This window comes from Zootoca vivipara, chromosome Z2 (assembly GCF_965207765.1).
Source record: "Zootoca vivipara chromosome Z2, rZooViv2.hap1.1, whole genome shotgun sequence".
Classification (NCBI taxonomy): domain Eukaryota; kingdom Metazoa; phylum Chordata; class Lepidosauria; order Squamata; family Lacertidae; genus Zootoca; species Zootoca vivipara.
This window is the reverse complement of record NC_142585.1, coordinates 31181557-31199020: the sequence shown is the minus strand read 5'-3', so window position 1 is coordinate 31199020 and position 17464 is coordinate 31181557. Positions and strand designations below refer to the sequence as shown.

General features: G+C 48.3%; 1 protein-coding gene and 1 pseudogene across 2 annotated transcripts in view; one reads left to right on the top strand and one right to left on the bottom strand.

Annotated features, from left to right (window-relative positions):
- Positions 1-16314, top strand: part of EFNB1 (ephrin B1) — a 74462-nt gene extending 58148 nt beyond the window's left edge. For both annotated transcript variants that reach the window (XM_088664702.1, XM_035113208.3), the window contains 3 exons: positions 3645-3737; positions 6520-6648; positions 8689-16314. In XM_088664702.1, the coding sequence (XP_088520828.1) occupies positions 3645-3737; positions 6520-6648; positions 8689-9077 (611 nt within the window). In that variant the 3' untranslated portion in view covers positions 9078-16314. The remainder of the gene's footprint in view (positions 1-3644; positions 3738-6519; positions 6649-8688) is intronic.
- Positions 7389-7652, bottom strand: LOC118083479 (protein S100-A6 pseudogene; annotated as a pseudogene).
- Positions 16315-17464: the final 1150 nt, after the last annotated feature.

Genomic DNA, 17464 nt, shown 5'->3' with positions numbered 1-17464 from the left:
CAGCACCAAAAGACCATGGAGAGGAGCATTGCTGGATCAGGCCAAAGGCGTCCCACCTAGTCCAGCATCCTGTTCTCACATTGGCCAGCCAGATGCCCCACTGGGAAGCCCATGAGCAGGACTCAATTCCATTTTCAAAAGAGAGACTGGATGCACGTTTGCCAGGAATCCTTAGCTGTGATTCCAGCGATTCAGGGGGTTGGACCATATTGCCCTTGGGGGTTCCATTCCAATTGTATGCCTCTACTGGCCCTTTCCTCCTCCTGCTCCTTCTCCTCTCTGCACAGTTCCACCCCTAGTTCTGTGTCTGGGATGCATTTGCTGGAGCCTGGAGAGTACGGACAATAATATTGAAAGCTGACTGAGAGGTTGGTTGCTTCTTTTTTCTTTAAAAAAAACCACCTCTCTCTTGTATTTTTGCTGCGTTTGAACGAACTTAGACACCATTGGGATTCATTTTCGGATGGCATATATATTGACCTGTATGTGCAAATTGAGATGGATGTGTGTGTGTTGTTGATTGTGAATGCAAGCATGCGTTGGGGTTGGGATTGTGTGTTTTGCGGGGGTTGCGTTCCAGGTTGTTGCGTGCATCAGTGGTCTCACGTAACCCCATTCCGCCCCCTTCCAGGACCGAAAGCGATGTGTGTGTCAGTGGACATCACACATGCAAAAATGGATGCTACCTGTAATGGATTTGCAGGGGTTTATTTTGTTTTTTAAAATCACTTTCCTACACCTTAAGGTATCCCAACAAGATTCTAATTTGAACCCAGATTTCCCCCACCCCCAGCCCAGCCCAAGTGCCTGACACTCCATCTGCTTCAGTGCCCTAGTTAACTCAGATGGACCTGTCCCTGGAGATATCTAAATTGGCCACATGGACTCATGCCTTAATTGCATTCCGTCAGGACTACTGTGACACACTACAGCAGGGGTGTCAAACTCAAATTCATCGGGGGCCGCATCAGCAGTTTGGTCACCCTCAAAGGGCCGGTTGTATCTGTAGGACTATGTGTCCACTCTTTATTATCATAAATTATTGCCACTGCATTCAATTATTACTGTTTTTTTGTAATAATGTCAGTAATAACTAGCTCTGAAAGCAGAAACATAGTCAGACTAATGGCAAGTAGATATTCAAATGTACAATTATTGTACAATTTATTGAAAAATGATTTTTGGTAACTGCACTGGGTGGTGGAGGCTCGCTAGGGTTTCATGCAGGAGCTTTGCAGAGCTACTGGTACCTGGAGATGCTGGGGTCCTTCTACATGTAGCTCCACACGGCGCTGCTGGGTGCTTTGTCTGTGCTTCAGCAGCAGCAGCAGCAGCCGTTTCCAGGCGCCGAGCCGTGGCAGGAGGAGGACGATTCAAAGTGCTACAGAGCACTGCTGCGTCCCAGAGGCTCGGCACTCTCCGTGCGGCGCTGCTGGGCGCTGACCCGGCAAGCTGCCTCCTCCTTCTCCTGCTGTGGCTCGGGGCGCTCCACGCAGCGCCTTTCTAACACCCCCAGGCCCCAGCTGTTTGTCGGCGCTTTGTCAGCGCGGCGCTTCAGCAGCAAGGTCCCGCTGCTGGGTCCCGCTGGCTGGGGCGCTCGGCGGGCCACATGACGAGGTCTGGCGGGCCGGATTTGGCCCCCGGGCCTTGTGTTTGACACCCGTGCACTACAGTATGTGGAACTGCCTTTGAAAAGTGCTCAGAAACTGACTGGGGCTGGTTATAGGGAGCAACTGCAACAGTTGCTGCTGGAACTTGCTGCAACAGTTCCAATGGCTACCAGTCTGCTCCCAGCCACAATTCAAAGGGATAATTATGACCTATATCTGGAAAGCAGGGTATCTCATGAATCTGCCTGGGCTTTGAGATTTTTTTGGAGGCGGCTTTCCTCTCAGTCCTACCCCTCTCACAGGCATGATTGGTGAGGATGTGGGACAGGGCCTTCTTGGTGGCGGCTCCCTGGCAACTTAGGATCTCCCTCCTTAGAGAACCCAGGCTGGCTCCCTCCTGGCTATCCTTCCCCTGGCAGACAAAGCCCTTTTTTCTGGGTTTATGAGAACTGAGTGCTTTTTAAGGAAAGGGCATTTTAATAGTGCTTTGCCATTTTTACTAACATTATTTCAATAAATTGATCTTTTCAGTTCTGTTGTGGTTTAATTACTTTTGAACTGTTATCTTTTACATGTTTTTCATTTTCTGTGTTTTACTTGTGGGTTTTTCTTCTTTTTAGAAAACTTTTTTTTAATGAAACTGGAGGTTTCTAAGCAGATGTTGGGTAGCCACCTGTCAGGGATTTTAGCTGTGGTTCCTTCATTGCAGGGGGTTGGACTAGATGACCCTTGGGTGTACCTTCCAGTTCTACAATTCTGTGATTCTATAAATTTTATCCATTTGAAATCCACCTTTCCCTGGAGCCCCAGTGCCACTGCTGCCAGCCACCCCTCCTCTCCCTTTGCCCACCACCCCTGTGAGCGTCTCTGTGCCCCATGCAGTGCGTCCTTGGGTGCCACCTGCAAGAGATCAATACCTGGGATCTCTCCTTCCTTTGCACCATCTCCCCCTCACCCAATTTTTAAATTGTTGTTATTTTCACATATTTATGCAAGAAGCAACAATCCATTTTCAACCACCCCACCTGCCGCAGAAGCACCAAATGCCTATTTAATTATATTTCAGTTGTTAAGATAAGGTATCATTCCACCACTTCTGTTCTCAGAGGCCCATAACCATGTTTTCCTTCATTGCAGGTGTGTTGATTGATTGCAAACAAGTCTGAATTTTGTTTTGTTTCCTGCATTGCAGGGGGTTGGAGTCGATGACCCTTGGGGTCCCTTCCAACTATACAATTCTTTTGTGCAATACCATGAAATAGTAAGCTGTGTAGCAGTCGATCAGATGAGCAATGAGGAAATTGTTGCGATATTTCTGAGTAGTACAATAGAGGTGCTATTTTGGCATCCAAAGGGATATTTTGTTTTGTGATAAGGCGTGTTTCACAAAAAAAGCTTTTTCCTAAAATAAAAAGACTTTGGGGCATTGCCACTTTTAACACCACCATTTGTGGATGAATGAGTCAGTGATGTGCAATTTCTCTAACGCATGGCTGAGCATTTCTAGTTACGTACTCTATGTGGAGTTTTTCCTACTGGGCTGAGTTCAAGGTGTTACTATTAATATATACAGTCCTTAAAAATTGGGGACCAGTTTACCTGTGAGATCACCATATCCCACATACTTGGCCACTTCAATCGGCGGAACGGGGACCATTACAACTGTCACAAAATGTGCATTCAGCGTCTGTGAGAATTTGTTCTTTTAGTGTGGCAGAACCTATACACTTTGGAACATTTTTTTGTTTAGTCAAGGCAACTTAATTTTGTAGAATGTAGATGGATGTTTTTAATTCTGTTTTCATTTTACTGTTGATTTTATGTTTTGAAAGCGTTACAAAAGTCACTTATAAGGTTCTTTCCCCTGGTGATGTTGTTATGCGTTTGTAAACCCCTTTGAGAGTTTTTTAAAGTAAGCAAGCTGTGTATAAATTCTGGGGTAAACAAACAAACAAATTTGACTTAGTAATAATATGGGTGGGTGGGGTGTGTAGCATCACCTTAACCCTTACTTAATCTCCTCTTGCTTTGCAGCTACGTCCAACGGGTCTCTGGAGGGTTTGGAGAACCGGGAAGGCGGGGTCTGCCAGACACGCTCCATGAAGATCATAATGAAAGTGGGCCAGGGTGAGTTGCCAAGCCTTTGCATGCGATTTCTCCTGCGGTTCGGGAACTCGGTCAAGAATGGTCCTTGGGACTGGCTGTGGGCACCTGATTCTTGCATTGCAGGGGGTTGGACTAGATGACCCTTGGGAATCCCTTCCAACTCTGCGATTCTATAAAACGGTGGTTTAACATGTGTGCAAGGCCTTTTCTGGTGGGCAAGGGAAGAGGGCAGTCTGCCGGCCGCTCTATCCTGCAGCACCCTTGTGAGGTGCCTCCACAGCCAGCTCCGTGGAAGGGAGTCTGCACTGCTGGGGCTTCTGGGGTGGTAGCTCTGCTGGTTTCTCCTCTCCTTCTGAAGGCACAACTTTGATCTAGGAAGTTGCTGGGAAGAAGGGCTTCTTCCTTCCTTCCTTCCGAAAACAGTGCATGCTTGTAAACCCAGCCACCCTGCTCAAATGTAAGCAGCCAATTAGGAATGCAAATAGCAATATAAATAATAATACTGAGGAGTGGGTGGGGGCTTCTGCCTTAATGCGTGTGTCCAAGATGTCATAAGGAATACCTCATTTCATTGATCATTCTGTTTGTATTGCACACCCCTGCCCTCTGGGGAATCTGAGGAATACCTCACAAGAGTGAGGGAAATTACAGATAAAGCCACACAGTAAACTAGCAGCAATTGAAGGGCAGTTATGTGTAAAAGGCAAAGCAACAGGGCCCCCACCAGCGGCTGAAGGCTTTCCTCCCTCCGGACTTTGGAATCTGGAACAGATTCAGTCTTCCACTCTGAGCAGGCAGGTGAGAAGGATGAGGCCGCCATTGCCCCCCCACTTCCCCCAACCCTGTGCTCTCCTCCTCCCCCCTTCTTCTTCACCAGCTGCATTTATTTACTGGCTTAAGAGGAGGCTCAGAGTGTTTTGACTGAAGACTTCTAAAATGGCTGCAGCCAACCAGCAAAAGAGAGAGAAAGGGGGGGGGGGAAAGAAACCATTTGCCTTAGCTCTCCTGCTCCCTGCTTTACCCGGTCTTGCTTCCTCCCTCCCTCCCTCCCTCCTTGTGGGTTCTGCCTGAAAATGGCTTCTGCCGACCAACAAGTAAGGAAGTGGGCAAAGGTCTGGCTGTTCAAATATCTGAATCCGCTGTGTGTCTAGAGCGAGATTTGGGCATTCATGTTTGCGGCTAACAAGCAGGCGGATAGGGGGACCAGCATGTACTTTTTCCACGCAGCGCAGGAGGGAACTGCATCCCACAGGAGGCGGTGATGCCCACCTCCTTGGATGGCTCTAAAATACAAATCCATGGGGGAAAGGGCTAGCAATGGCTGCTTGCCACGATGGCTTTGCTCCGCCTCTGCTGTTGGAGGCAGCAGTGCTTCTGAATATAAGTTCCTGGAAACCGCAGGAGTGGGAAGGCTCTTGTGCTCGGATCCCTCTTGTGGGTTTCACATACTAGGCATTTGGGCAGCCAGTGTGAGAACAAGATGCCAGACTAGATGGGCTCTTCTTACATTACTATGCTGCTATGGAAACCACAGGAGGAAAGGGTGCTCATATCTTGCTTTCAGGGTTCCCATAATGGGTCTGGCTGCTGTGAGAAGTGGATTCTGCATTAGATGTCCCCTTCCCCCCCCCCAGCCTGAATCCAGCAGGCTCTTCTTGTGTTCTTTCATTGTTTAGAGTATCAGCCGCAGTTGCAGGAGCCAAAAGAACAGATTCCTGTTTCTCTGACACTCCCTTTGCTCAGGCTCAGGGGACACTGAGGAGGCAGGGAGGCGAGACCGCAGCAGTTTCTGAAATAGCAGAGAAATTGTCTTGCTCCTCAAAAAAGAAAAGAGGGCAGAGGAACCAGATGACCTGCCAAGTGGAAACCGCATGCAATCAGATCTGCCGCTAGACACCAGACTTTTCCCAGTGCTGCCTCCACCACCACTGTCCCCCAGCCCCTTGTCTGGAAACCCTGCCTCCTTCAGAAGAGAGGGTCCCACCAACTGAGAAGTCCATGGGCTTGAGAGCACAGTGGCTCAGGATATTTGGGCTTGCACCAAAACCTAATTTCGTTCCCAGAATTGAGAACTCTCTTTCATTGTTGGTATTTAAGCAGAGGCTGGATGGCCACCTGTCAGGGATTTTTTTTAGCTGCAATTCCTGCATTGCAGGGAGTTGGGCTGGATGACCCTTGGGGTCCCTTCCAACCCTATGATTCAGCTTCATGGGTAAACATTGACTTCCAAGGACCAATCGTTGAAACTATTTTAACAGGTTGAAATGAAAGTTGGTAGTTCAGTGGGACTTTGCTTGATATATCAAGTAGGGAAGGGAATATAGCCATCAGTGTATGAGGCATGGCACGCACACTAAGACCTCAGAATTCAGACCAAATGAATCAGTCCCCGTTGCTTTGTGGGGCTTTGAGACCTTCCCAGACATTGCACAGCCCTCCAAACTATTGAATATGTAATCATGAGGACTAGAAGCACAGAGGCCATAGGATCATGTGATTGTAGAGTGGCAGGTCAAACTCAAAGTCAGACTCCTATCCTTTAGTGTTGTATGGATTCCTTCCACCTCTTAAGTGCATGTCACCTGCTTGACCTCCCTGATCTATGTTGCCTGCTTGACCTCCCTGATCTATGACACCCAGCAGCAACCTAACCTTGCATGCTCTAACCTTGCATGCTCCTCTGCTGATAAAATAATCCGGCCTGGTACTCACCTCCCAAAGGGTCAGGTGCAAAGCAAGAGAGATGATGTCCTCTTTCTGGGCCCAGATTTATCATCCCGGTTTTTTCTGTCTTTGTACCTAGATCCGAATGCTGTGATGCCCGAGCAGCTGACGACCAGCCGGCCTAGCAAGGACTCTGACAATACAGTCAAAATTGTCACACAGAGCCCACGCAACCGGCTCCCACCTGTGGAGGACCCTGGGAAGCCAGGTACAGAGCAGGAGCATAGGAATCAGATCATGAACCCCACAATGCAGGGAAATGTTTCAGACTATAAATCCCACGATGCAGGGAGATACTTCAGACCATGCACCCCGTGGTGCAGTGTTTCTGTGAAACAAAAGTACTCATTCTTGGAAACACCCAGCCCCTTGCAAGTATAAAGCTATGAAAATACAGGTTTTCAACATGGTCAGTTTGGGTCTGCCTGCCTCTAGTTTCCAAAGCAGCATTTTTGCGTTAGTCCACAGAGTGAACAGTTATTCACAAAATAACTGTTTTTCCTGCTGTAAAAGAGCATAGGGTGCTACCTTCTGCAGTGTCAGACCCTTGGTCCAGCTCACTCTGCCTTGTCTACACTGACTGGCAGCAACTCCTCTCCAGGGTTTCAGGAATTGGTCTCTCTCCCAGCCCTACTTGGAGATGCCAATTGGGGATTGGACCTGGGACTTTCTGCAAGCAAAGCAAGTGCTCTGTCCTCACTGAGCTACTTACCCATAGGAATAGAGATAGCTGCTTTTGCCATGGCCCTTCTTTTAAAAATAAGGCTCCAGTCTTGCCTTGGTATAGAGTTACGGTCTTGATACATCTAGCTCAATCTTGTCTACATGGACTGGCAGCAGTGACTCTCCATGGTTTCAGGAAGGGGTCTTCTTCTTCATCTTTTAAAAATAACTCTACAAAACTTAAATTTTATTGGATGTGAAACCATGACACCACTGGGACCCACTTTAAGAACACAAAGCTTCATTATATATCATTGCCAAGGCACCCAGGAAAGAGACATATGCCAGGAAGTTCACCTCTTGGTCCCTGTTGCAGTCTGGATCTTCCATCAGTCCCTGGATCTCTACCTCCCTCAGTTTCATTTCAATGCTACACACTTTCTGGATCAGCTCCTACCTATTTAGAGCGTTCTTACTGCCTTCCTTGCCTTAATATTTGTGTAAAGCGGCAACCAGGAAACCAGTAGCTTGGTCAAGAGGGTGTGCCATGGTATGAGATTCAAATCAGGTGGGGCTTGGTGCTGGGTGGCAGGAAAAGAAGGGGAAAGTGGTCAGGCCGGGCGTCTTTCTTAAAGGAAAGGAAGATACTAGTTCTCATGATCATTAAAAAATGACAGTGTAAATGACAATTAAGTTTCCTTTTCTTCATTCACAGCACTATATAATTTTATATGATCCTTCCCCACCCCCATGCCATTTTATTTTATTTTTCTTTAATTCGTTTTCTTTTTCTTCTTGAGAAACAAGGATGGGTAATACATAATAGTTTTGGTGACAAACTGTAATATAATCGAACACACACACACACACACACACACACACACACACACACACACATCATGACAACTAGTAACTTCCTTTCCTTTAAAAGAACAAAAAACATGAGCTAGTCAAAATTGCAAGATCACTAATCGAATCTGGCACAGCAAATTTGCAGCCCCTTTGACTATTGCCTACTGCCAACACACAATCCTGTGATCCTTTAGCTGTGATTCCTGCATTGCAGGGGGGTTGTCTAGATGACCCATGGGAACCCTTCTGACTGCAGTTCTGCGATTCCATGATTAATTGGAGGTTTTGAAACATAATGGAATACACATTAGTGGGGAGGGGATGCCTGTACCGAGTTAATTACAGCCCCTCCAACAATTAGGTAGAAGAGGATTAGTTTCTAAATTGTACTCTATATTGCTTAATGTAACTGATGGATCAATAAAACCCTTTAAAAAGATGTTGGCACACAAACCTTTCCATGTCAAAAAACCACATATTTCTCCCCCCCTCATTGTGTTCAACAAAACTTTTTTAAGGGTATCAGAGCTTGCCTTTTTCCATGCTACTTTATAATCAAATTCTGAATTTGTTTAGAAATAAATCCAGCTTCTTTTAAAGATCGCCAAGGTTAATTTTATTTGGTTAGTAGGTTTAGGTTGTTTGCTGCTCTAGAAATCTCTTCCAAGCCCGGAGCCAATTCACCAAAGTTTCCTTCCCCCCATCTTTCTCTTTCCTCCCCTCGCACCCCCAGACCCCGTCAACCAGGATGGGCAGGACGGCCAGAGCCCCGGCGACGGCTTCTTCAGCTCCAAAGTGGCTGTCTTTGCTGCTATCGGGGCGGGCTGCGTGATCTTCATCCTCATCATCATCTTCCTTGTGGTCCTGCTGATCAAGCTGCGCAAGCGCCACCGGAAGCATACACAGCAGCGGGCGCAGGCCTTGTCACTCAGCACCCTGGCCAGCCCCAAGTGCGGTGGCAGCGGCGGCTCAGAGCCCAGCGACATCATCATCCCCTTGCGGACTACAGAGAACAACTACTGCCCTCACTACGAGAAAGTGAGCGGGGACTACGGGCACCCCGTCTACATAGTCCAGGAGATGCCCCCACAGAGCCCGGCAAACATTTACTACAAGGTTTGAGGGAGCAGCAGCCTTGGAAATGCTTTCTAGAAACTGGGGCTCAGGGGGGCAGGGCAGCCTCTGCCAGGAACCCCTCCTGCCCGAACCGTGCTTGCGGCTGCACTGCACAGCAGAGGGCGGAAGGCGGTCCACCCGCTGCCACAGTGAAGTGCAGAGAACCCTTGTCCCTCCCGCCCTTCTCCCTCTTCTCCAGTAATTTAGTTTTGTAGTTCGGAGATTTTGTAGTTGAGGAGGACGAGGAGGAAGAAGAAGGACCTCGCCAGCAGACCCTTCTGCCTCGGGAGTGCCGAGGTCTTCGCCGCCGCCCTCCCCCCCAGCACGTACCGCTGTTCGTGCTTGGGCTTTGTGCCTTTTCCCTCGCTCTTCGGACGTGTCCAGGGAACGTCGCCGTCGCCGTCACTTACTCTTTCCCATTTTTGTTTTCGATTCCACTACTCCAAGCTTTTATGATTTCAGGTGTTCTCAGGGCAGGGTGTAAATGTGTGTGTGTTTGTGCACGCCAGGTCAGCTGTCCTTAAACCTGGTGCTCCAGGGTAAGTTGGGAAAGGAAGCTGTTTGCCGGTGTGGCAAAGATGGAGAACCTGTGGAGTGAGGGGAGGTGTCTGGTCCTGACTTTCTCCTGCGACATAAACTTTTTTGTAACTTCCTTTTGAAGTCGCGGAGTGTTGGGACTAGAGTCGCTGCCGCCAACCTTCCAAGCTTCCTTTAACTATTTGCTACACACATAACTCCCCCAGCCGGGGGTCAAACCAGGGCCCTGGGGACCAGCATCCTCCCCTCTCTTCCAATGACCCTCTTTGCCATTTCGAGCTTGTGCTTTTGGACGTTTGGAGCAGCTCTCTCTCTCTCTCTCTCTCTCTCTCTCTCTCTCTCTCTCTCTCTCTCTCTCTCTCTCTCTCTCTCTCCATCTGTCTCCGGTTTGGGTCTGTCTTCTTTTTAGTTTATAAAAGAGAAAAAGATTTTTAAAATAAAGAAAGGTCTGCAGTAGTCAGTGAGAGACAGACAGACAGACGGAAAGGGGCCCAGGTTCTGAAAGGAATCTTAACAGGAAAGAGCCATCCCCTCCAGGCTGTTAGGCAATAGGGTCAAAGTTTTGATCATGTGTGTAATGGGTGTTGGGGAGGGCTATTTGGAATGCTGCCTTGTATCTTTTCCCGAGGCATGGGCTGCCACCTTCCTCCTGTGCAGGGTCTGTTCAGGGAGAACTGAGCCACTGGCTTACAAGGCGAGTTTTGCTGCCGCAAGGAAAGCAGAATCACAAAGTTCAGCACTTCCATTTTCCGTGGACGAAAAACTAATAGAGTGAGGTCTGCGCCTGCTCTCTGACCCAGTGACCCTAGGTATTAGGAATCAAGCCCACTGTTTTACCCTTTCCAGTGTCCTCATCCTGCTTCTTAGAGCTCGTCCATACTTTTGCTTGGCCATTATTTGGAATGCATCTTGTCCCAATTAATTCCTCCGTGTCTGTGTGCTTTCCTTGCTGTTCCACAGCTGTGCCTTGCAAAAATCCAATCTTACCCGCTGATCTGAAGCTCAGGTAAGCAAAATCCCTCTTCAGATTTTCCACATATCTGATAAGATCTGATTCACTGGGTAAGACCGGATTTTCACAAGGCACAGCCGCAGAACAGCGAGAAAAGCTCTTAGACCTGAGGGAATGAATCGGTCCACGATACGATCAAAATACGGTGTCAAGCAAAAATGTGGATGAGCCCTTAATCTCTCTCGGAAGTTGTACAGATAGGGACTGTTAACAACCTTTTTTTCCCCAGAGACAGGGGGCTCTGGCACTGAAGACCATGTTGCTTCCTGGTTCTTGGCACCAATGAATATGCCACATGATGCAGTCTGCTTTCAGTTTTGAGGGATTTTGTGAGAACAAAGGGATGCATGTGCAGGCCTGTGAAGATAATCATTTTCTGTTCCACAGAAGCTGTCTTGAGGTGTGCAAAAGTGCTTCTCTCAGGCATCCCAACATTGCTGGCATGGTGTGTCCAGCAAGCACTAAGCTGAGAGGAGTTGACGAACTTTGAGGCTGGAGGGGGCGATTCAGTCTCAAATGGTTTTGAGTGACAAAAGCCAGTTGTCTGAGGCCTAGAGGGGGCTGAGCTGCTGCATGAGAGAGAGAAAGCCGTCACCATATCCGTTCTCACAAGAGGTCTTGTATCTAAACCCAGCAACACCTCCCCCCCAAAAAAAAATTCTGTCAGAAAAGACAGACTTTTGGACCACGTCATCCCTCAGACAATCTCTGTATGGTGTGGAAGGGAGAGAGCCCACCACTGATGTGGCCCCCTAGCCCATTTAGCAATAGCACTGAGGTTTTTTATTTGCCCAGGGTGTGGTAAGAATTTACTTCTCCACCACCTGTTCATTACCCAAGTGAGGGAACAGCTTTTAAATAAAACACGGAACCAAGAGCATTACAGCAAGCTTCAGCAGATCCAGTTAGGGGCCTGGAGTTTATTAGATGCTATTGCAATAGGACAGAGCCCAACTTAACATGGCTGAAGCCCATTGCAGTCAGACTTCTTGAATTTGAGGCACATCCCCAGTGGAAGGAACCGTAGTCATGGCCTCCACAACCCCTAGGAGAGTTGGGGGTGGGAGTGGGGAATCTTGCCTGTCCTGTGGCTCGCCTCACGTGCAGAAGAGAGGGAACAAATCTTGATGGTCGGCTGGCACTCCGGGAATCCTGGCCCCTGTTGCTGTGCACTAGAAGCGGGGCTCAGCTCCTCCTCTGATCACACTAGCATTCCCAGCTGGGTGCTCAGATCAGGGCAGAAGCGCCAATCAAAGACCCTGCTCCAACCTTTTCCTTTTGTCGCCTGGCGACAGACCGCTCCCCACCAACCTGTCCCCATGTCCCATGTCTCCAGATGGGTTAGCACATTTTCCATGGGTGGGGAGCCCTGCATTCCACTTGATCACTAACACACCCAATCTGCCTGATCCACAACTGGGCTGTGACCTTCTAAAGGTTTGGGGGCATCCCCCCCCCATGAGAGCTATTTGCCCTCAATTTGTTCGGTTGAATTTGTCATGCCAGAGGCCTTACTTTGCATAGGGGAGGAGGACCCCCCCCCCCAGGCCCAGGCCTGGTTTTCCCCACTACTCTGGGAGACACACACACACACACACACACACACACCGTTCCTCCATCGCACCCACAGACCCAGCACCCACGCCTCACTGAGGCTGTAGCAGCCTGCCCGCCCCCAGCCCCGCTTGCATCAAAGCCTTATTTCTCCTCTTCGTAGGTAGATTTTGTTTTCAAATGGACCAGGCCAGGTGGTCTCGGAAGGCCTTGAAGGGAGCTGAAGACACTGCAGAAGGGAGCCCTCCACCCCCGTTACAGCTGCCAGCATGCAGCTTAAACCCTCTCTGCCTTCCTTTTGATACAAACTCCTGCTCAAGGCAATAATCTGAGGCTTGATGGACTTGGGAAGAATTGAGCAGGCACACATATATCTCTCTCACACACACACCAGCCAAACTCTTGAGCCCTCCCCAGTTGGGCTACTTCAGCTGCACCTTCTTCATGTATGATGCAGTTTGGCTTCTTCCTGCCTTTCACCCCACCACACCGCCCCTCCCCACCAATGCACTGACTCTCCCCCCCCCCATCTCTATGCAGGATCCGGAAGCTATTGGTGGGTGGGAAACCCCGTAAGGGCTTTAGGTAAACCTTGCACTTTTTCAGGCATGCTCCGTGGAAGTCAGCCAAGGAGGCAGGTTTCTCAGGACTCCACAAATAACCAACAGTCTCTTTTATTATTATTGTTGTTGTTGTTGTTGTTACTATTATTATTTTTTATTTAAAAAAGAATTGAAGCTTTCCCCCTTCCTTCCTTCCTTCCTTCCTTCCTTCCTTCCTTCCTTCCTTCCTTCCTTCCTTCCTTCCTTCCTTCCTTCCTTCCTTCCTTTTTGAAAATCTCCATTCCTCCTAATACAAACGATCCCTTTCTTGGTGCCACAAATGTAGGGTCCTTCGAAGCTGTTCAAAGCAGTGTGTGTTTGTTTGTTTGTTGGGGGGGGGAGAACCCTCTGTCTTAGAATGTGGGTGGTAGCAGGGCCCCCAGAGAAGCACCCCCACCCATCTCCTCTGCTTCTCTCCCACCTCCACCATCGTCTCTGCTGCTGCCACCCCTGCTTCTCTCCAGCCTTTTTCATCTTCCACTCACTGGGACTTCTCCAAACCGCCTCCAGCAGCAGTGGAGGAGATGGCATGGGGGACACCTGTTTTCTGTTTTGCCTCAAGCGGCATTTGCCGTGGGCCATCCATGGGTGGTAGATATATCTGCAGGAAATGCCAACCCAAGGTCTTGATTGGAAGGGATGATGCTGGTTTCAGCCTAAGGTTTTGTGGTTTGCATTTTGCTTCTTACCTTCCCTGCAGCACAAATTGGTTTCTTGAATCATACTGCCTTGGACAAAAACATCTGTCCGTTTTCTTGATTTAATGCAGGTCAGGCGGGGTCCCAGGGTCTGTTCAGCAACTTTTGGAAATCAAGGACTACCAAATCCAGGCTGGCTTTACCATGTCATCACACTGTTTTCCAAGTCAGGGAGAGTTTGTGTCAGACTCAAAACAACATTTTAAAAAGGGGGCCGGGGTTTTTCTTTTGCTATTTTTTTAAAGGGGGGGGGGGTTTATAGATACATTTCTTAGATAGCAGATCCTGTGGGGGGAGGCAAACAAGAAACAGGAAGGTATGAAATGCCAGGCTGAATGGAACTGAAATCGCTCTCTTTGAATGTGCTACGTTGAGAAACTTGATTTCCTGTAAGAAAACCGTGGAAATTGCATATTCTTCATCTTTGCCTATAGAGGGAAATACACCAAACACACGTACATGTCCACCACAACATGGGAGGCAGTTCCCCTCCATAAAACTGACTTTACAGGGAATTTTGACCTCCTGTCCATGATCCTTGCCACCTTAATAAGTAAGGTCTTTCTTGACATCACTTGTCGCCACAGGTTTGTGCGCAATAAATTGCAGGAGATTCCAACACCAAGGTTAGTTTTGGTCCTCGTCCAAAAGGGAGCAAACTCATCCATTTGTGCACAGCCAAATAAAAAGGGGGAATGGGGGAGAGGAGGAGGATCAGATATTTTTGTGTGTGTCTGACTTAATGGGTCCTAAAACAGTTTCTTTGTTGTTGTTCTCCCCACCCCGCCCCTTCGGAAGAACATTTCTTTCTGGATTTTTGAGGTTTTATTTTGTGTAAATATCTAGTCTTTTTTTGGAAAAAAATATAATGTAAAGATGTTTTGTATAAACTCTGGATTATTTTCTGGTTGCTTTTTCTTAGAAAAAAAACAAAACAAATGAGAACCTAAAAAAAACACACACACACAAGAACGGGTGTAAAACATTTTGTCATGCTGCAGTCCGGCTTAGCAGGGTTCATCCATCAAACATGGGGTGTCATTGCCTGTGTGCTATCCTCCCAAAAGCCAGGCGGGAATCCACAGTGGAAAAAACAGTCCCAGTGCAAAAAAAGAGGCATCATTAGACTAGGTGACCCTTGGACTAGGTGACCCTTGGGGTCCTTTCTGATTCTACAATTTTGTGGGAGAGGAGAGGAGACATGGGATAGGCACTGACCATTTGGCAATCTCTGGGTTGGCAAACAAAAACTCTGTTTGAAAATGGTTGTTTCAGATTCATTTTGGAGTCCTGCATCTGTCACACATACACACACCCACACACCGAGCAGAACTGGATGGCCAGTTTGGATGGGGCTGGAATGGCATTTCATAAATTTTTCCAGCCTTCCCCAGAGCTGAAATCCCTTTAGGATGCTGTTCATTTCCCCCTGAAATTGTTAGGTTCCCTGCTTGCCCTTCAGAAATAAATTGGCTCTGCACAATTTCTAGTGGTCAGGGGGCTGGAATAGATGAACCTTGGAGTCCCTTCCAACTCTACAGTTCTCTGATTCCAAAGTACGACTTTGTGTCCTGGTCACATTCCCTGCCGGGTCAGACTTGGGAGAGCAGAAGTCACGGCCACAACCTTATTTTGCTCCTGTGCGAATGAGCACTGTGAAGCTGCAAGGCTCCTGAATTCTGGTAATTGATAACCAAGGGTTGTTCTTAAGTACAGTGTCTCCTCTTTTCCCTGAATCAGCACCTTTTGCATCCAGCTAGTCCCGTCCCGTCCCCCCTCCCCATTCCCCATTCCGCATGTAAGCAAAGCATATCACCAGCCATGCCTGCCTGGGACTGCAGAACCCCCTTCATTCACGCCAGCCCTGGGAGGTAGGACTGCTGTGCCGATGAGGCTGAGAGAGAAGTGTGTGTTAATGTGTGCTAAAAAGCTTAGCCATCTACACACAGCATCACACACACTTCCAAGCCCAGCATCTTGGACCTTTCAGAGATGTGACCCAGCCCATCTCGTGGGGTGGGGGGTGAGTGTCTACTGTGTAAGTACACACACACCCTCTCAAGAGGGAGTGCCATTCCTTGCACCCATCCACATACATCCTTCGTGAGCCACCTCATCCCATGCCACTTTCAGCCGTGATTCCCACATTGCAGGGGGTTCGGCCAGATTCCCCTCTGGGACCCAGGTTGGCCCTGTAGTTCAATGATAAATGTTAGCTCCCTTTTTTCCTTCCCTTGGATGTGAGTCTCCTTCAGTCGCCTGGGTGGTCCAGGTGGGTGGCCCACCCCTGCCAGCTCTACCACCCTAATTTTGCAACATCCAGCCAGCCCCCCACCCCCACCCCTGTTGGGACGCAAGTTTAAAAAACAGTTCCCCTTTTTTGTAATTTCTCCCACTATGTTTTCACCAGGGGTGGGCGGGCGGGCAGTAGGGGAACTTGAAGCTTTAGTTTAACACCCCTCCCTCACAGAAGGGTTTTTTTTCCCCTGGGTTTTTATGCTGGGGGTGGGGTGGGGGGCGTAGAATGCAACAACTGAGGCTGCCACTGGTTGATCCCATCCTGGCTTCCAGCATTGTCAGATTTCTGTGCCAAGGGCTCAGGGAATGCTGGGGGCTCTATGGGTGCCATCAAATGGAACACTTACATCTTTTTAATTTTTCCTTGACATTCTTGTCACTTCGTAGACATTCATTCAATGCACACAAACACACACACTGTTCTCACCAAGTTACCATAACATCATTGTCACTGGAAAAATCAGTAATAACGGGATTTTGATTCCCTGGTGCCATGATGGAGCCTGATATATTGTTAAATAAAATATTTTTTTCCTATGGAATTTGGTATAGTCTTCTGTATCTTTTGTTGTTGTTGTTCTCCTTTAGAAACTGGGTCAAGCAATAAATATTAAATTCAGCTGTCATATCTGCATGGCAAGGGTTGGAATAGATGACCTGTTGGAGATTAGACTCACAATTCTATTATTCTTTAGCTGTGAATTCTGCTTTGCAGGGGGTTGGACTAAATGACCTCTTAGTGCGCTTTCCTATTATATGATTCTATGATTAGTCGCCCCCCTTTTTTTTGGTCATAGCAACCAAAATCCAAGCACATATATACGTTAGAGTCAGCATTTTTAGGGGTGTGTGTGTGGAACGTAACATTAAAGCATCCCAAGCACACAAAGGCCTCATGAAAAAGGAATGTTTTTGCCTGTAACCTAAAGATAATGGAGGTGCCAGGCGAGCTTCCCCAGAGAGCATTCCACACTCGGAAAGCCACTGCAGAAAGGCCCGCTCTCATGTTGCCTTCCTCCAGATCTTGCAGAAGAGACACATGAAGAAGGGCCTTGGATGGTGATCACAGAGTCTGGGTTGGTTCATATGGGGAGATGCAGTTCTTGATGTATTGCAGTCCTAAGCCATTTAAGGTCAAAATCAGCACTTGGAATTGGTCCTGGAAACTGATTGGCAGCCAGTGCAGTCAGGCCAAAATTGGCATTGTATAGTGAGCAACCTGGCCGCCAAATTCTGCACCAGCTGAAGTTTTTGAACTATATTCAGAGGCAGCTCCATGTATAACATCTTGTAGAGGTTACCAGAGCATAGTTAACAATGGTTAAAAAGGTAAAGAGACCCCTGACCATTGGGTCCAGTCGTGACCGATCTGGGGTTGCGACGCTCATCTTGCGTTATTGGCCGAGGGAGCCGGCGTACAGCTTCCAGGTCATGTGGCCAGCATGACTAAGCCGCTTCTGGTGAACCAGGGCAGCACACAGAAACGCTGTTTACCTTCCACCTGTAGCGGTACCTATTTATCTACTTGCACTTTTGACGTGCTTTCGAACTGCTAGGTTGGTAGGAGCTGGGACCAAGCAACGGGAGCTCACCCCGTCATGGGGATTCGAACCGCCAACCTGATCGGCAAGCCCTAGGCTCAGTTAGCCTCTTCCTATTCAGATAGGGGCACAGCTTAGCCACCAGCTGAAG